We start from the raw sequence: 21005 nt of genomic DNA, 5'->3' as shown, positions 1-21005 counted from the left end.
GGAAAATTAAATGGAATATAGCATTCAAAGAGGACTGAAATACATAAGTGATGGTTATGTTCCAGTAGTACAGAGCCTTCTTCAGGCTTCACCTCAAGTATTGTGCTTTGTTTTGGGCACCATGGCTTCAGAAGGATATACAGTCTGTGGAATGGTGAGGTCTGTAGAGTGCAAATTCACCAGAATTATAGCAATGTTTAAAGGGTTACTTTACAAAAACTAAGTTTTGAAGAAGTTTAAGTATATTTATGTAGAGAAAAGGGATTGTCAGTTTTATTGAAAAGGTTATTTTTGTAATCTTATTGGTCTTTCAAGGTACGAAAAGTTACCTTACCCATAGATACTTAAATTGATCCATGCAAATTGCTTATGCCAAATTCTGGTCGTAAGATCACATAGCCCTAGGAGGACAAATTTTATGTAGGATAGTCTGTGTTTGCTGTTTCTTATAATTGTAACATTCCTGGAAATGCTCTAACCTGCCTCTAGACAAGGCTCCAGCTTCTCAAAGTATTCAGGTGCAATTAGTTGCAGTAGAGAATGGAAGAGGTTCACAAAAGGAAGTTGAGAAATCAGCACCAGTGACTGGGGAAAGAAAAACAGAAGTAAGGACATGATGATACAAATACAATCCAGCTTTGGTTTATTTTATGAAACCTAACTTACCATGTTAGGGTCTAGGCCCGAAATGTCAGCTTTCCTGCTCCTCTGATGCTGCTTGGCCGGCTGTGTTCATCCAGCTCTACACCTTGTTATCTCTTACCATGTTATACATTGTATTTTACACATCAAATGACAGGTTCCTGTCGAACAGTCAGTTGTTTTTGCTCTAATCAATGCCTCTTAGAAATTGTGATGTGGAGGTGCCAGTGTTGGACAGGGGTTGACAAGGGCAGAAATCACATGGCACCAAGTTACAGTCCAACAGGTTTATTTAAAAACACCAGCTTTCAGAGCGTCGCTCCTTCTACCTTAAACCTGAAGGCGCAGCAAAGCTCCAAAAGCTTGCATTTTCACATTAACCTGTTGGACTGTAACCTGGTGTCATATGATTTCTGATCTTAGAAACTGGATCTAAAACAATGTTGAGCTTCACATAATGGATCTCTGATGTGAGTGGCATTGTATGCTAGGTAAGGTTAGCTGCCGAGTGTATGCAGCAATCAGAAAAACTAACCTAGAATTGAACAACTGCAATCATGAGAGCATCTCTCAATTCCATGACTTTTACCAGCAGGTAAACAAAAAAGCAGCAAGTCTCGCCACCTCTAAAATTTCCCTCCAAGTTGCACACCATCCTGACTAGTGCATTTGCCATTGTTGTTGGGTACGAACTACAAGACCATAAGACATAGGAGCAGAAATTAGGCCATTCGGCCCATCAAGGGTGCTCCATCATTCAATCATCGCTGAGAAGTTCCTCAACCCCATTCTCCTGCTTTCTCCCCGTAACCCTTGATAATCGAGAACCTATCTATCTCTGTCTTAAATGTACTCAATGACGTAGCCTCCACAGCCTTCTGTGGCAGTGAATTCCATAGATTCACCACTCTCTGACTGAAGATGTTTCTCCTTATCTCCATTCTAAAAGGTCTTCCCTTCACTCGAAGGCTGTGCCCTCGGGTCCTAGTCTCTCCTACGAATGGAAGCATCTTCCCAACGTCCATTTTGTCCAGGCCATTCTGAAAGTTTCAATTAGATCCCCCCTCATCCTTCTAAACTCAAATGGAGTATAGTCCCAGAGTCCTCATATGTTAAGCTTTCCATTCCTGGGACCATTCTCGTGAACCTCCTCTGAACTCGCTCCAGGGCCAGTACATCCTTCCTGAGATATGGGGCCCAAAACTGCACACAATACTCCAAATGTGGCCTGACCAGAGCCTTATAAAGCCTCAGTAGTACATCCCTGCTGTTATATTCAAGTCCTCTCAAAATAAATGCCAACATTGCATTTGCCTTCCTGCCTACCGACACAACCTGCAAGTTTACCGAGAGAATCCTGGACTAGAACTCCCAAGTCTCTTTGCACTTCAGACTTCTGAATTTTCTCCCCATTTAGAAAATAGTCCATGCTTTAAGCTTCTTACCAACGTGCGTGACCTCACACTTTCCCATGCTGTCCTCCATCTGCCACTTCTTTGCCCACTCTCCTAACCTGTCCAAATCCTTCTGCAACCTCCACCTCCTTAATACTACCTGTCCCTCCACCTATCTTTGGATCATTTGCAAACTTAGCCAGAATGCCCACAGTTCCTTCATCTAGATCATTAATCTATAAAGTGAAAAGTTGTGGTCCCAGCACTGACCTTCACGGAACATCACTTGTCACTGGCTGCCATCCTGAGAAAGAACCTTTTATCCCCACTCTCTGGCTGTCTGGCAGAAAGCAATCTTCTATCCATGCTAGCACCTTGCGTTTAACACCATGTGCCCTTATCTTACTCAGCAGTCTCCTGTGTGGCACCTTATCAAAGGCTTTGTAGTCCAGGTAGATAACATCTATTGGCTCTCCTTGGTCTACCCTGCTCGTTACTTCCTCAAAGAATTCTAGCAGATTTGTCAGGCATGACCTCCCCTCGATGAAACCACGCTGACTTTGCCCTATTTTACTATACACTTCCAAATATTCAGAAATCTCATCCTTTACAATGGACTCCAAAATCTTACGCACAACTGAGGTTAGGCTAATCGGCCTATAATTTTCCGTCTTTTGCCTTACTCCCTTTTTAAACAGGGGTGTCACGTTAGCAATTTTCCAGTCCTCTGGGAGTCCCCTGACTGTAGCGATTCCTGAAAGATCACCACTAACGCTTCCACTATCTCTTCAGCTATCTCCTTTAGAACTCTGGGGTGTAGTCCTTCTGGTCCAGGTGATTTGTCCACCTTCAGGCCAATCAGTTTTACTAGCACCTTCTCCTTGGTAATGGCCACCATACTCAGCTCTGCCCCCTGACTCTTGAATTTTTGGGAGATTACTCATGTCTTCCGCCGTGAAGTAATTATTCAATTCCTTGGCCATTTCCTTGTTCCTCACTACTATCTCTCCACTGTCATTTTCCAGTGGTCCAAAGTCCACTTTTGCCCTTTATATACACCTAAAAAAACTCTTGCAATCTTCATTTATATTACTGGCTAACTTACCCTCATATTTAATCTTCTCCCTCTTTTTTTTTGTTGCCTTCTGTTGGTCTTTGTATGCTTCCCAGTCCTCTGGTTTCCTACACCTTTTGCAACATTATATGCTTTCTCTTTTGCTTTTATGCTATCCCTGACTTCCTTAGTCAGCCATGGTTGCCTCATCCTCCCTGTACCATGCTTCCTTTTCCTAGGGATGAATTTTTGCTGCGTCTCCTGAATTATTCCCAGAAACTCCCGCCATTGCTGTTCCACTGTCTTTCCAGCTGGGCTCCTCTTCCAGTCAATTCTGCCCAGCTCCTCCCTCATACCTCTGCAGTCGCCTTTATTCAGCTGTAATACTGTTACCTCTGATTCTATCTTCTCCCTCTCAAATTGCACAGTAAATTCAATCATATTATGATCACTGCCTCTTCAGGGTTCCTTTACCTTAAGCTCCCTAATACAGTCTGCCTCATTGCACAACATTAAATCCAGTATTGCCTGTTCCCTTGTGGGCTCCACCACGAGCTGCTCCAAAAAGCCATCTCGTAGACATTCCACAAACTCCTTTTCTTGCAATCCACTACCAACATGATTTTCCCAGTCCAGCTGCATATTGAAATCCCTCATGATCACTGCGACTTTGCCTTTCTTACACACCTTTTCTATTTCCTGGCGTATCTTGCGCCCCAGCTCCTGGCTACTGTTTGGAGGCCTGTACACAACCCTAATTATGGTTTTTTTACTTTTGCAGTTCCTCAATTCTACCACACAGATTCTACACCATCTGACCCTACTAACTGATGTATTCATGACTTAATGTTATTGTAAAGACTTCAGTGGTTCAAGTATAACCATGAGTAATGGTGGAAAGGCAATAAAAATAACCTTAATAGTATCAGCCGCATCAATAACAAATATAGCAAAACATAAACATTAATTTGGAATTTTGTTTTTTAAAAATAAACTTGAACTCAGCTGTGACTGTAATTCTTGCATTTATTTCATTCTCTATCACAAGCTATCACTCATTACATTTCACTGCTCAGAAAGTGAATGTCAAGGCAATGCTTTGGGGTAATTTCTGAAATCTACAGAACAGTATTCTGTGGTAGAACTTTCTAAGATGCATATTTCTTTGTGCCTAACATATTTGCTTATTTTTATACGTAAAATACAGTAGTTACTTTTCGCCTCTAAACAGGCTAATAAGATATAGCAAACTTCGTTTTAACAGGCATCTTATGAACCACCACTCTTGAGAAATCAGCAAAAATTTAATACCTGAGATAGTGGAGGTTGACTGTATTATCATCATCTCAGCTATGTCATTGAGCACTCAGGTGAGGGTGCAAGTGAGAAGGCTCTCTGCCTGTAAGTTTTATTTAAGGCAAAGTTGCATTATTACTTAAGTGATTTGTGCCATAAAGTATATAAAAGAGATAGGTATACCCCCTGCATTAAATTTCTATTACTTGCACTGTTTTTCCATTGATTATGCGGTCCTCTTGATTAAACAGAATTGATCAACTGGCACACTCCTGGTCCCATAGGTGCCACTAATCAAAAGTTTGTTGTATTCCTACGCGTCCCATTCAATTGAAAATTATGTAGCCCTTAATAAGTTGCCAAAGAAAATCCAGCAAAATAAATGGCAGTGTTTTGAATGGAATATTTAATAGGCTGCCATTTGACCTGTAGTGCTTGTGAGACTTCCTTTACAATTTATATTTCTTCCCAGTGGTAGAAAGAGGGGATCAGAGGTAGTGAGAACTCCTAAATGTATTAAACTGACAGACACCTGCAGTGAACATGATGGCGACTCCTCAGAAGACAACTAAAAAATCACCATGACACCGTGCAAGTAGTGCCTACAGATGAAGGGGGGGAAAGTATGCAACAATATAGTAAAAATAAGGGATTCTAGAAATAGGGCACTGACAGATGATCTTGAGAGAATCCCAAATACCAGTTTGGGAATACAATGGAGTGGCTACAAATGACTTTAGAAAAAGAAGAAAAGCTGAAATAAGTTACAGTTTACAACAGATCCAATGAATACCAAGGAATGTAATTCACAATCTGCAAAAGGACTTTCAGGAATTAGGTGATTGACAGAGGGAAGTGACCTCAGGTTTCTTCGTTATAAATTAGTTTAAGAATGGTAAGAAAATGGAACATGTTGACAAGACAAATAATGTAGGATTTCAACTTCTGGGGCACAACTGAATCATACAGATGCACAGACTTCACCTGAATAGAACTGAGATTCTTGCATAGGACAAACACTTGAAGAGCCACTGCATACAAAGCTATAGGCCATGTGCTGGAAAATGGGATCAGTAAAGACAAGATAGATGCTTGATGACCAGCACTACAAAATGAGCCAGAAGGCCTTTTTCCATGCTATATTGATTGAGATCAGTGAGCTTGCTGTGCAGGACATTTTAAACCATATGCCAAGCAAAGGCAATAAAACAAAAACGAGGAAGCACAAAAGAACGTATAGACTTCAAAAGCTGTGGTCAAGTTAAAGGACCGAGATAAAAGCATAATAAAAGGACAGATCAAGAGGAGGAGGAACAAATCCTTAATCCCCGATTTACCCTCAAAACTCCCTTTCCTCTCCCACGTCCTTTTAACATGCCCCACCCCATCATGGATTTCCTCTATTGGTCACCTTAATATAGTGGAAGACCCTTGCTCTCTCCAATGATCCTTTCAACAATGTCATCAAATCCTCCTTCCTCCTGGTAAGCTCACTCAAGGCAGTAAGGTTGGGGGGTAAGATGCCAGACAAAGAGATCCACTGGAAGAAACTGAGTGAGAAGAGCCAAATGCAAATTATGACCTCTTGCTAAGGATGTATGCTCCATTTGGCCTTGTAATATCAAACATGCCCTTCTGCTAAACCACTTGGAGGCCTCCTGAATCAAAGCATTGGCACTTCCCTGATTGACCTGAACAAAGGTGTAAAGATCTCAGTGACATGTATATCACTAGGTCCAAGTAGGGAACTGATGCCTGCTGAAAGAACATCCAGCACCAAGATATCAGTGCTCAAAAGCCCAAGAGAAAGATGATGTTCCAAACCTGAAACATCCAGCTGACATAAGGAATACCAAATGCAACTTATGACCAATTTGGAAAATCTTCACACATCCCAATCTAATCCACGGGGTCAAATAAATTCAGCTACATGACACTCCTGTATCCGACTATTGAGTATGAGCATTTCTATCACCAGAACTGCTTTGACAGAAGCAATCCTAAAACATATGACTTCTGAGACAGAAAGAAGCAGCCTTCACTGCCTTGCAGAACAAACCAAGTTCACACATTCAAAGCTGCAGCGTTCCATTTGCTCAAGGCTGACACCCAATGCCAAGTTCAGAAGAGAAAGGACATGCATTAAGAAGAGAAAACCCAAGAGATTCAACAATACTCTGATCAAAAAAGCTTTTATGAAGTCACCAGGACCATCTATAGAAATTGTTTCTAAAAAAAAAAAAATCCCCATCACTCTCAGGATGGTGTTTGTTAGGGATGACAGTGCTACTCGTCAACATTGCAAAGAAAATTTTCAACAACTCTTCACTCATGAATCCAAAGTGGCAACTGATACCTTCTCAGCTATCTTCCAGAACTTTGTACTAGAATCTGTCAATGAACCACCACTGTAGAAAAGCTCAATAAACAGACAGATGAAAAAACAAAGCCTTAACTCCCACTGTCTTCCAGCTGAAGGCTTCAAATCTTTTGCTCACATCAGGACTTTTACGCAAATATGACAGAAAAGAAGAACTTCCAACTATTGAGACAGCCCTCAAGAAGGGAGACTAATCAGTTGTGAAAATTTTTCCAGAGACAACTTTAAAGGATGTTCGGACATAATATCTGGTTCCACATAAATCCAAGAAAATATTGAAAACACTAGTAACTCTTCATTGCATTAAAATCAACCTGACCAAAGAATTTGACTCATTAAATCGTGTGGCTCCATGGATTAAAAACCAAAACAAAAACTACTGATGCTGTAAATCAGAAGTTGCTGGAAAAGCTCAGCAGGTCTGGCAGTACCTGTCAAGGGAAATCAGCGTTAACGTTTCAGGTTGAGTGACCCTTCCTCAGAATCATTATATTTTTGGCTCTTTGGATCATTAGTTTAAAGATTCCAACGTCCAGAAAATCTAAGACATCACAATCCTGTAACTGCTTCATATGACTGAAACTATGGAGTGGGAGACCTGAACTAACACCATCAAAATATGAACTGGTGTCAAGCAAGAGATAACACAGTGTGGAGCTGCAGGAGCACAGCAGGCCAGGCAGCAGAAGGGCAGGAAAGTTGATGTTTCGGGTCAGAAATCTGCTTCAGAAATGCTTGATAGCCCAAATACTAGTTTGAATCCACCCAAAAGTCATTAAATCACCTCAAACATCAACTGGTCTCAAGTGTCAGCATTAAATCACTGCCAAGATGGGAAATTCTTCAATTTCAATTTCATCACCGGTGAAATTAAACTGATCACTATCGACATGCACAATTTACAGTTTCCAGAATGCTACGTTGTAATTTACATGAGTGGCAACAACAAACAACGTTCAGTTTTCAAATCTGCACACAAAAAAAAGTTGACCTGTCCTTGAAAGCTGCCAAGATCAAACTCATCAGTTCACTCTGTCAGTGAAATATTCCAGCTCACATATATGCTAAAGGAGAGACTAAAATATGTTGACCCTTCCCATACCTTAACAGTCATCTGTATCAAAAAGCCACTATTGATGAGGAGATCAACAGTAGCAGCTGTGCCAGCCCAGCCTTCTACAAAGCATGGAAGCAACAGAAAATGTTTTACAAAAAGATTTTTAAGTCAACAAAATTCCAAGTTTACAGAGCAGTTTACATCACCACAATCCAGTACTGCAGTAAGATCTGTATTGTGCACTGTGGATGCCTTTGTCATGTTCCCCAGATTCAATGAGGATCATTGTCTTTCGTGAAGCCACTTTCACAAACGTTCAGGCAAAACTGCAAAATCAACTTTGAAAGACAGGTCAATGTGTCCAAAGGGCTTGCAATTGCCCCCCGTCAGGTGCTTTTTTTACCCTCAGTTCTCAAATGGCCAATATTCTAGTGAAGGCCAAGAAAATCCTTTGAAGACAGTCTGCAGCTCTCCTTGAAGTGCAGCAGCATTGACACTACAGTCATATAGAGATGTACAGCATGGAAACAGACCGTTCGGTCTAATTCATCCATGCTGACCAGATATCCTAAATTAATTAGTCCCATCTGATAGCATTTGGCCCATATCCCTGTAAACTCTACCTATTCATTATACCCACCCAGATGCTTTTTAAAATATTGTAATTGTACCACCCTCCACCACTTCCTCTGGCAGTTCATGCCATACATGCACCACCCTCTGCATGAAAAAGTTGCCCCTTAGGTCCCTTTTAAATTTTTCCTCTCACCTTAAACCTATGCCCTCTCGTTTGGACTCTCCTACCCTGGGGAAAAGAGCTTTACTTCTCACACTATCCATACCTCTCATCATTTTATAAGGTCACCCCCTCAGCCTCCGATGTTCCAGGGAAAATAGCTCCAGCCTATTCAGCCTCTCTTTATAGCTCAAACCCTCCAACTCTGGCAACATGCTTGTCAATCTTTTCTGAATGCTTTTAAGTTTAACATGATCTTTCCTACAGCAGGGGGACCAGGATTGAACGCAGTATTCTAAAAGGGTCCTAACCAATGTCCTGTACAGTTGCAACGTGACCTCCCAACTCCTATACTCAATGCACTGACCAATAGAGACAGGCATACCAAATGCCTTTTTCACGACCCAGTCTTCCTGCGACTCCACTTTCAAGGAACTAATAACCTGCACTCAACGGTCTCCTGGACTTACCATTAAGTTCTGTTCTGATTTGCTCTATCAAAATGTAGCATTTTATATTTATTTAGATTGAACTCCTTCTGCCACTCCTCGGCCCATCGAATCAAGGTCCCATTGTACTCCAAGGTAGCCTTCTTTGCTTTCCACTACATCACCAATTTTGGCATCATCTGCAAACTTACTAACCATAACTCCAATATTTACATCCAAATCATTTATAATCAAATGACAAAAAGCAGTGGACCCAGCACAGATCCTTGCAGTACACCACTAGTCACAGGCCTCCAGTGCGAAAAACAACCCTCCACCACCACCACCCTCTTTCTTGTACCTTCAAGCTAATTTTGTATCCAAATAGTGACCACAAACAGTTTGCTACCAATTGTTTAAACTCATGATGAATCAGTCCTCAAAAGCTGCATCGTGTTTCAAGTCACAATATCTTAATGATCAGGCAGAGAATTGGCAGGGAAGGAAAGAGAAAGGAAGCAAGTCCTGCAGTCTGAATCCCACTCTCACATGCAGCATTCTGCCCCATGGGTCGAAAGATCTGAGGGTCAAAGAACCCGTTCAGTCACACAAATTGAAGACACAAATAAACACCATACTCAAATTGACAGAATCTGAAATCCCTGTAAATCTTCCTAGCAATTCCAATCAGTTCCTGCTCTTACAGAAATTAAGGCAATAACCAAGAACCTCTTGATCATGCTCCATTTTCCTCCCCATCCTCTTTGATCACTCTATACTCAGGAGGTTATCAACCACCAATTCTCCTCCGTCGTCATCTCTCCTCCACATTTACGTTCCACGAGACAGCACTTTCTTGGTTCCACTCCAACCTACTATCAAAGGCTATGTCTTCAGTTGTCTAGGCCCCAAGATCTGGAATTTGCTCTTAACTCTTTCATAGCTCCATCCTCATTTAACACCTTAATTAATATCCATCTTTTTGACCCAAACCATTGGGCATTCCCTCCTAATGGCACAACCTTAGGCTTTGTGCCCATTTCCATCTGATGATGCCTCTCTGAAGTGCCGAGAAATATTTTCAGTTCTGAAAACTCTAAGTGGAGGTTATTATTGAGCTTATCATCAGTAAATAGGGAAAAGGTGATACAGGAAGTAGTACACAGGCAAATAAGGATACAACAGTGCTCTAAACAATGGGAAAGCAATTTTAAACTATTCAAAAGAATATTTGAAAGGAATTAACATAATACAAAAACACTGGACTTCACCAAAGCATCCAGGACTGCTTTCCAAATTAGCAGGTTTTTAGCTCAGTGTTACAGTTGACTCTCCCAATTGAAGCTTAGCAAGTAGGTTGAAAAATATCCATAAAACGATAATTTATATATAATTAAGATAAGTATCAAAAGTTTTAAAAATACACCTACTTGTACAACCATCAAATTTCTTAATGGAATGATGTATGAAGGCTTCAATTTGCAAGGAACATCACAACAAAACAAAAAAAAAAAAAAAAACATAAAAGGCTGCTTGTCAACTACAGCAAGCTTCTCTAGTCATGGAGCAACTGGTGACAGTCACAGAGTATCTTTCCACTGGTAATGCTCCCTTTTCACGAGGGATTATACATTATCAAGCAGAAAAAAATAGGCCGAGTTATGCAGAATCCATTTGAGGATAACTACACGTTTCCTATGTTAGAAACACTTACCAAGGTTGAGTGTATGCTCTCTTCTTGGGTAGTTATGGCATCATAATCAAATTAAAAAGAAATAATTTGCTGATAGTCAGTAAATAAGGCCTTTAATCTGATCACAAAGATTCTCTCCAATTCAATAATGCAGTCCAATAAGTCACACAGCATACAAGTTCTTCCCTTAATCACCTGTGTAGAAAGGCAGGCTGACTTTTCAAACGTAGTGATTTTGATCAAATTGTTGACTCCAATCTATGTGCAAATAAGTCAGTTTAATATTGTAAGCAAGAGAAGTTACCTTTTGAAAATATCCTCGTTTAACCGTGCAATCTTTGACTTGTCGGAAGTAGACAAATCCATAGTAATGTGCTCGATCCCGCTAAAATAAAAACGTCATTGCGTTAACGTATAAAACATACCACAGAGTCATAATATCTTACAGCATGGAAGGATGTGGTCAGCCACCCAGGTTTGCTTCTTTCAGCAAACTCGGGCTCATTAAACTGGGAATCAGATGACTTACCAATTTATAGTAATGCTAACTTCTTAGGACATATTATCTATCAATTATTATCCTGTTCAGAACTTTCCTCTCTTTTACTGTTATCTTCACATTGCTTGCTTCCTAATGAAGACACAGCATTGAACAGCCTATCACAAAAATGTCCATTTATATACCACCTTTCATGTAGGTTAACATCCTGAAGCACTTCATACAGGGATCATCACAAATGTACACAAAGTTGAAGGAGGCAGTAAGTAGTGATTAGAAGTTCAGTCAGAAGAGGGTGCTCTTAAAAGGAGGAGAGAGAGTATTGGGGAAGGAATTCTAAAGAATTCCAAAGAGTGTGGCCAAGGAGAATGAAGGTACAGCCACCAAAAGTGGAACAAAGGGAGTAGAGGCCAGATTTAGAAGAATACACAGTTCCAACTGTGAAACATAATTGCAGTGTATCAATAGATTAAGAATATAGAAATGGGAAGGAGCAAAGCTCTGAGAAATTAATAAGACAATTGGATAAATATACATGAGAAAATGGAAATAATGCGCAAAGAGCACAAGCAGATTGGAATTGTGCAAATGGAAAGAAAGAACGAGGTGCCTTTGTGTTGCTATCACTGGACTTGAAACATTAACTCTGTTTTCTCTCCACAGATGGTGCCAGACCGGCTGATTTTCTCCAGCAATTTCTGCTTTCATTTCAGATTTCCAACATTCACAGTTCATTGCCTTATATTTTATTCACGTTTGTGGAGGCAGGTAGGATGAAGACAGGAGAAAGGGGTATAATTTATAATAATATTGTATAACAACAACTTGGTGTAACAAGTAGTTTTCGGAGGAAGAATGAATGGCTCCGGGTTTCACATACTGCAAAATGCATAGCATTTCTGCACAGTGCTGCACGAAGTGCAAGATAATTCTGAACTGTTTCAGCGCATGTTTTAACATTTATTTCAAAGCTGATAGATTTGTGGTACATAATTGTTGATAAATAGATGAAGAAAGTATTAGATTTGTGTCAGCTTGACTCAAACAGACCTGAAGAACAACTGGTGCATCTCGGTTGTACATCTCTTCATCTCCATTCATGGATAACTTGTGCCCCACTGTTTGTCGGATTCGAAAAGTGAATTGCGTATCACCAAGGCAACCTACAGCAATAACAAAAAAAGCCAACGTTCATACAATGCCTAAAAGATAAGCATAAGTGTTTCATGGCTAAACAGATATTGAACCACAGAAGCAGAGTTTAGGAGAGCAACCAGCAATTCCACAAAGAGTGAAGGTTTTGTTATCAATAACAAGGTCAAGCAATGGGATTGGGATACAAAAAAAACCCAATGCTAGAGGACTGAAGGGTGTAGGAGGGAGTAGCTTGACAAATTCAGAGATAGGATGAGACAACAATAAAAAGGGATTTTAAATTCTGGTTTTCGTTTTCAAATTTGAAATATTAAGAAACAGGGGAAACTTATTGGGCAAGCAGCACTGTGTGGGACAGGATACATCTCAACAGATTTTGATCAAATTGGTGCTTAGCGTCATTTTAACTCAGTAGAAGCAAATTTATGTTCAAGTTGGAAGGTTGCGAATTCAAGCCTATAAAAATATACTGATACACTCAAAAATCTTTATGTACATACACATGTAATACAGCAGTTCTGTAAAGTCTAAGGTTTGAGTAGATTTGTAGCTCGGGTTGTGGGTGTTGAGGTTGGTTGGCTCGCCGAGCTGGTTTGCTGTTCCGCAGATGTTTCGTTACCGTGCTTACCAAGCATATTTAAATACATTTAGTGAGGAACGACAAGGTCTGAGAACTGAACAGACTCCCACTGTACTTCGGCAGAAATACCTTAGATGGTGGGCTTTTCCCACTCCACCTTGGCAGCAGCTGCCCCAAGCTTCAGTGTGTACCTCAGCACAAAGTCCTGGACCTTGGAATGTGCCAGTCTTCAACACTTGGCAGAGGTGAACTTTTTTGCACTGGAAGACCAACAGGTTTTGGGCAGACCAAATCTTTCACTGAGTTCATTGTCTTTCAGGTGCATTGAAGTTTGTCTCGGTTAGTGACCCCGGAACAGAGTCTTGCATCACGGAGCAGCTCGGTATAAACCTTGACAAAACCAATTCCATCTCTCTCCAGAAATAGCAGGAACTGCAGATGCTGGAGAATCTGAGATAACAAGGTGTAGAGCTGGATGAACACAGCAGGCCAAGCAGCAGAGGAGCAGGAAGGCTGATGTCTAGGCCCGAAACGTCAGCCTTCCTGCTCCTCTGATGCTGCTTGGCTTGCTGTGTTCATCCAACTCTACACCTTGTTACCCCATCTCTCTCCAGACCTTCTTTGCATAGGCACTTCTTCCCCACAGCTGCTTTGAGGGCAGTGTGCAGTGACACAAAAAGTCCAGGTGTACATGTAGGATCTCACAGGTAGAACCCTTCTTGCTACCAGCCAAGCTACATCTTGCGGCTTTTTGTAAAGTTCTGGCAATGAGGCATTCTGCTAAGTGGCTTTTGACATTCTGCTCAGGGAACCATGCGATAGGATACACCCTCTCCTTTTCCCACAGGGTCTCAAGGATGCTACATGCTGACCATTGCCCGATAGCCTTGTGGTCAAAGGTGTTTTTCTTTACAAACTTTTCAAAGAGGGGCAGGCGATACAGAACGGTCCAACTACTTGGAGCGTAGCATGATAGGGAGGTCGGGCCCATCCTTTGTAACACCAGGGACAGACAGAACCTCAATACATAGTGATACTTGGTGCTTGCATATGGAGGGTCTGCACACAGCTTGATTCAACCAGACACAAAAGGTGGCCATCAGGATGGGGGAAAGCATTGGGTACATTCTTCACCCTTTATCTAGATCTTTGTACACAGTGCCTTTCCGGACACAGCCCATCTTTGACCTTCAGATGAAGTGGAAGATAGCTCTGGTGACTACAGTGGCGCAGGCTCTGGGAATAGGCCAGATCTACACCACATACAAAAACACTGAGTACACCACACACCTGATGACCAGGTTTTTAAACCAGCATTGGAGAAGGATCTGTCTAGTTTCTGTCTCATCTTAGCAGTCCCTCTGAACCATATACAACAAAAACAGAAGTTGCTGGAAAAGCTCAGCAGGTCTGGCTGGATCCAGGAAGAGAAAATCAAGAATTAACATTTCAGATCCGGTGATTCTTCCTCAGAACTCCAAGTACAGGGATACTTTGTTCCAGGCGATGGAGGCCTACAAATCCAGTCATTCCTCTCACGTTCACATTCTCTATGTGATCTGGCGAAAGGCTCTATACAACACACAAACAAGGCAAGAGAGAGAGTGGGCAACCCTGCCTGACTCCAGATCAGATCGGGAAGCTTTCTGATTCCATTCTCATTGATTGAGGCGGCATTACTGATGTTGGTGTAAAGTAGTTGGAGCCAATTGCAGATTCCCTCCCAAAAGTCCATTTTGTACAGGACATCCCTCATACAGGTGCATGATATCCTGTCAAAGGCCTTCTCCTGGTCCACACTGGAGAGACAGGTGTCCACACCCCCACCCCCTGCACATAGGCGATTGTATATCAGAGGAGCGCAAGGCTGTCAGAGCTTCATGCCTGTTACAGCACAGGTTTGGCAGGGTGAATGACTGCTCCCAGAACAGACCTGCTCCAGTTGGCAATGAACTTAGACAAGATTTTATTATCCACATTCAACAGTGAGATTGGTTACCAAGTTTTAATTTCCTCCCTCTCTCCCTTCCCCTTGCACATGAGGATGATGATATCTTTCCTCATGGATGCATACACGCTCCCTGCATCAGAGCACATCCTGGCAGCAATACCAATGGAGTGCTGCACTGCCAATGGTGCTGTCTTGCAGATGCCACAGTAATCCAGTAACTGATCCCATGGCACCTTTTTAAATAGCAGGGAATTCTTTTGGTATCCTAGTCAACATCCAATCAATACCCACCAAAAATAACTATTTGCTAATTTAACACTTTGGTTGCTTGTGGGATATTACTGTAAGCAAATTAGCCAATAGTGTACGTAATAAACTAAATTCAAGTTATTTTTTCTTTCTTAGGGAGGTCAACAAACGGAATTTTAAGAGGATATAATTATCACATTTCAACGAAGGGTGGCCTAACAAAATTCAAAAACCAGGAAAAAGAAAAATGCACAACCATCTCAGTGAATTTTAATTGCATAGTATAACAGGACCCTAAATTGTAATCTAATTGCGAACACAAGTCATTTTGAAAGCTAGCTTGTTAGACTAGTTCATCATTCTTTGTGTCTGACTCTTGACTTGAAACATGACTTATATTTTCTCCCGATCTTTCATTCATCTTAATTTCTATCCCCATGTTCTATCATACAAAAAAAAAAACTGTGGATCCTGGAAATCAGAAATTTCTGGAAAAACTCAGCAGGTCTGGCAGCAGTGTTTGAAGAAGGTCCACTGGACCTGAAACGCTAACTCTGCTTTCTCTCCATGGATGCTGCCGATCCTGCTCAGTTTTCCAGCAATTTCTATTTTTGTTTCTATCATTCAGTTACTGACATGAATTGCTCTCAAATTCCCAAACATTGGACATGTCTATTTTGATTAGATTAATAACAGTGGCACTGGGTTTTCCCCAATATCAGTGAGTAGGGAAACAGCCCTACATGAACCTTTTCATCTAAGTCAGGCACTGCTATTATTGCAATCTAATCCAATATCGGTTCAATTAAACTAAGATGCCAAAGCATAAAATTATCTACCTCAACCAGTATGCCCTACAATACCCATAGTCAGTCCATTGACAAACTCCAGTGCTGCTAGGTGTGACCAAGGCAGTAGAAGACAGCCAAAATCAGCCTAGATTTGGGAGAGATAGTAGGAACTGCAGATGCTGGAGAATCTGCGATAACAAGGTGTAGAGCTGGATGAACACAGCAGGCCAAGCAGCATCAGAGGAGCAGGAAAGCTGATGTTTCAGGCATAGACCTTTCATCAGAAAAAATGGTTTGGGAATTGCTTTCTTGCCAGAACTCCAGGCCTTTGTTTTCTTTTATTTTCAGACCTTTGGGCTGCACATTTCAGACGTTAAAGAGTCGATACTCTGGATATAAGTTAAATGAACAATCGATGCTGATGTCAAAAACTGCAAATGATAAATCTTCAGCCTCAGAGAGCTATACTCATTAGTCTTGGTTTTAAACCCTCCTTGTGCTGATGTACAATTCCTGCTTTCTTCCCAAACTAATCCTTAATTCAAAGACTTCTGATATGAAAATCACAATAAATTACAGCATAAAGTCCAGAATTAAATATATTTCCAGATGGAATAGAATGATTTGCATGACAACAATTTGCTACAAAGATCAATAAAAGAGAAGGTATGCCTTACTTTTGTAGATTTCTTACCGGAGTAGGAATCTGGAAAAGACAGGTAGCAGATGCTTGTTTTCTGAAAACAAAGTTAAAAGTAGAGAGGAAGAAACAAATCTGAAATTAGTGCAAGTGACTAGGATAGAATTGAATTAAGTATTAAACTTTGAGGTCTATAAAGTAATAAACGCCATTGCTTTAACAGATTAGAAAGTCTCCTTGACATTTAAGCTAACTACAACAAAACAGCTAATGAGATTGGCTTCCTACCAATTGAAAATTAAGGGAATGTTCAGCATTTACTGAAAAACATGAACAGAATTTCATTTTATTAGCATTTTTCACAATTTAACATTTATTCATCAGCTGCTTCCACATTTAGTTAAGTCAGTCAGAAATTATTCTGACGTGTATCACTATTTTTCAAGAAGTTAACACATTTTGTTTTCATACAGCTTTAAGCTGCTATCCAGCTGATGGAATAAACACAATTTCCTAGCAGGCCTCTTACCAATGTCTTTCTACTTGAACAGCTTGCAGTGGATAACTCTGCTTTCCCCAATGCCTGTCTCTACTTGACTGGGTCCCTAAGTATGCACTCATTTGCAGGGATCACCTTACATTCGACTATTTGATACAGAGCACTCTCTCCTATCTTCCATCTCCCAATAACACAGTCACTTTAAAAGAAAGATAAGGTTGTTGATTTGCTCGCCGAGCTGGCTGGTTTTTGTTCAGACGTTGCGTCACCATGCTAGGTAACATCAGTGGAGCCTCCAATGAAACGACGTCGTTCCACTCCGCTTGGAATTTATACCATTCGGTCCATTATTGTGAGTAGTGTCATTTCTCGTTTTGTTGTTTGTATTACGGGTTGAGAACCAAAACAACAAACATGTAGAATAGGACCCTATATACAAACCCATACAGAACAAAACCAGAAATGACACTACTCTCAATAATGGACCAAACAGTATAAATTCCAAGCAGAGCGGAACAACATTGTTTCATTGGAGGCTCCACTGATGATGTTACCTAGCATAGTGATGAAACATTTGAACGAGAACAAGCCAGCTCGGCAAGCAAATCAACAACCTCACCCACAACCCAAGCTACAAACTCTTTGCTGAAAACTTTAAAAGAAAAATGATGCAAAATAGTTGATGAATGAGATAAAATACAACCCAGCCAGGATTTATTCATTTTTTTCTATGAACACAATTCAAAACTAATCGTTCAGAACTACCAAATTGCAGAATCACAGGACAAAAAATGAGGATGGTGGGGAAGATCATGCAATCCACTGTGCCTGCTCTTTCAAAGAGATAATCATTTTGTTCCACTTCTCTGCACTTTTCCCACAAACTGAAATTTCTACACTCAAGCATTTACCAAATCCCTTTTCCAAGTTATTATTGAATCTGTTTCTATCATCATTATTCTAGTGACCATGCCAGATCATTATAATTTCTCATCTCACCTCTGATTTTTTTGCTGATCTTATAGCTGTGTTCTGCCACTGGAAAAATTGATTTATTCTGTCAGAATCTTGACTTTGAACATCAAACAAATTGCCAATTAATTTTTTCTGGTCAACCTGCATACTTCTCATTTCTACGTAACTGAAGTCCCTCATTACAAATACAATTCTAGTAAATCTCCTCTCTCCCCTCTAAGGCCTTAAGAACTTTCCCGAAGTGTGGATGCCCAGAATTGGGCCAAAACTCTCGCTGGGTCATAACCAGGCTTTAGAAACAATTACCATAACTTCATTGCATTTGCACTCCTTTCAAAGAAACCATAGAAATGATATAGTACTGAAGGTGGTCATTCAGCCCATTTTGTCCATGCTGACCCAAATATCTTAGAATTCCTACCATGTGGAAATGGGCCATTCAGCCACTGAGTCCACACTAACCCTCCGAAGAGCATCCTATCTCCCTGTCCTATCCCTGTAACTCTGCATTTCCCATGTCTAAACTACCTAGCCTGCACTTTCCTGGACACTACAGGGCAATTTAGCATGGCCAATCCACCTAATCTGCAGTGCTTTGGACTGTGGGAAGAAACCAAAGCACCTAGAGGAAACCCACGCAGACGTGTGGAGAATGGCAACTGTCTGTGTGGAGTTTGCACAGAGTGTGGAATTGAACCCGGGGCACTGGCACTGTGAGGCAACAGTGCTAACCACTGAGCCACCGTGCCTCCCACAAAGATACCCAGAAGCCCTTTTTAATCCTATTTTACATACAGGCCAATGCCCAGCAGCTTACAGTACTTAAGGTGTAGATCCATGTACTTTCTGAAACAGTTTAGGGTCTCTGCCTCCAGCACCAACTTAGGCAGTAAATTATAGACACACCATCCTCGGTGTAAAAATCTTTTCTCTCACATCCCCTCTAATCCTTCTGCTTGAATCTATGACCCAGGTTTTGAACTGTCCTCCAAGGGGAGCAGGTTCCTCCTGTCTACTCTCTCTATCCCTCACAAATGTTGTATACCTTGATCAGGACACCCCTCAACCTTTTCTACTTCAGGGAAAAGGACCCAAACCTCTTCAATCTCTTTTCATAACTACAGTTCTCCAGCCCAAGCAACATTCTAGTAAATCTAATCTGCACTCTCTACAGCAATTGCGCCCTTCCTATAATGTGACGACCAGAACTGCACACAATATTCCAATTGTGGCCTCACCAGTGTCTTATACAGTTTCATCATTATAAACCTACATTTGTATTCTTTACCATTACCAATGAAGAACAGCATTCCATATGCTTTCTTTACAACCTTATTTACATGAGCTGCTACTTCTAGGGATCTGTGCACTCACCAAGATCTTGCACTATATCTTCCCCTCTCAAGATATTCTGTTTATTGTATATTCCCTTTTACTATTTGATCTCTCTAAATGCATAACCCAACACTTAGAGTTGAACTTCATCACTTTCCTGCCCACTTCCATCAACCTATGACATTTTGGAGCTTACAGCTATCCTCTACACAATCCACAACACAGCCAATTTTTGTGCTGTTGCAAATTTACCAATTGTGCTCCCTACTTTCAAGTCCAAATCAATAATGTACAAAACAAATCGCGAGGGTCCCACCACCTAGCTTTGCCAAACACACTTGAAACAGCTTTCCATTTGTAGGGCAGTCATCGACCTGTACCCTTTGTTTCCTGTTACTAAGCTAAATTTGGATCCAATTCAACACATTGCCCTGTATCCCACGGGCATTTACTTTTTTGACCAGTCTGCCATATGGGACCCTGTCAAATGCCTTACTAAAATGCATGTAGACAACATCCACTGCACTACCCTCAAAGAATTCAATCAAATTTGTAAGGCATGACCCTCCTTTAACAAAGCCATGCTGACTATCCCTAACTAGTCCATGCCTAAGTTTAGCCGATCTCAAGATCGATTCTAAAATTTGTTCACCACTAAAGTAAGACTAACTAGCCTATAATTGTTTGACGTCTCCTTTGTTTAGATAGGGTACAATGGAACCACAATTATATTCCTCCAGTCCTTTGGGACCTCACTGGTGTCTAGTGAAGATCAGAAAATATTCCTCAGAGCATCTGCTATTTCCTACCTGACCTCTTTCAACATCCTAAGGAACAATCATCCGACTCCAGCAACCTATCCACTTTCAAGGATTCAAACTCCTCTAACACTCCCTCTCTCATTATGATTATTTTGTCCAATATTTCCTCTTGGATTACTACATCCACATCATTCGTTTCCTTTGTGAATACAGAGACAAAACTTCATTTAAAATTCTTCCCATATACTCTCCATGTTCATACAAGTTCCCTTCATCTGTGCTAGGTCCCACTTTTTCCTTAAATGTCCTTTTGCTCTTTATATATTGGTAAAAGATCTTTGGGTTTTCCTTTATCTTGTTTGCTAATACTTTTTCATGCCCTCTCTTTGATTTCCCTTTGTTTTAAAAGACTTGGAGTACTTTCTATACTCCTCTACACTAATCTGCAATGTTGAGTTTTTGTGACTATCATAAGCTTTTTTTTCGGTTTAATCTTCCCCTGTATTTTTCCAGGGGGCCATAGGGGTCTAGATTTGGCAGTACCATTGTTATTTTTGGAGGGGACATGTCTGCTTTGTGCTTTAAGGATTTCACTTTAGTGCCTTTCACTGGTTTACCACAGACTTATCCTTTAGCAGTCCTGTCAAGTCCACCTCAGTCAAATCACTTCTCAGTTTGTCAAATATGCCTTCCCCCAGTTTAAAAATTTTATTTCTGATTTATATCTGCCCTTTTCCATAATAATGCTAAACAAACCAAATTATGAACACTGTTCCCCACACAGTCGCCCACAATCACTTCAATTTGCTCATCTTCATCTCCCAACACTGAACACAAAATTGCATCTCCATTCATTGGGCTTGTCACATATTGTTTAAATTTTAAAAAAT

The 21005-nt window shown here is 40.8% G+C and overlaps 1 protein-coding gene across 1 annotated transcript in view; it reads right to left on the bottom strand.

Annotated features, from left to right (window-relative positions):
- Positions 1 to 21005, bottom strand: part of LOC109913411 (DENN/MADD domain containing 6B) — a 99117-nt gene that overhangs the window by 49704 nt on the left and 28408 nt on the right. The window contains exons 4-7 of the mRNA XM_048609969.1: positions 16600 to 16642; positions 12230 to 12342; positions 10985 to 11065; positions 480 to 585 (exon numbers count right to left, since the gene is read on the bottom strand). Coding sequence (XP_048465926.1) covers positions 480 to 585; positions 10985 to 11065; positions 12230 to 12342; positions 16600 to 16642 — 343 coding nt within the window. The remainder of the gene's footprint in view (positions 1 to 479; positions 586 to 10984; positions 11066 to 12229; positions 12343 to 16599; positions 16643 to 21005) is intronic.

This window comes from Rhincodon typus, chromosome 22 (genome assembly GCF_021869965.1).
Source record: "Rhincodon typus isolate 14 chromosome 22, sRhiTyp1.1, whole genome shotgun sequence".
Lineage (NCBI taxonomy): Eukaryota > Metazoa > Chordata > Chondrichthyes > Orectolobiformes > Rhincodontidae > Rhincodon > Rhincodon typus.
This window is presented reverse-complemented; position numbering and strand designations above follow the sequence as displayed.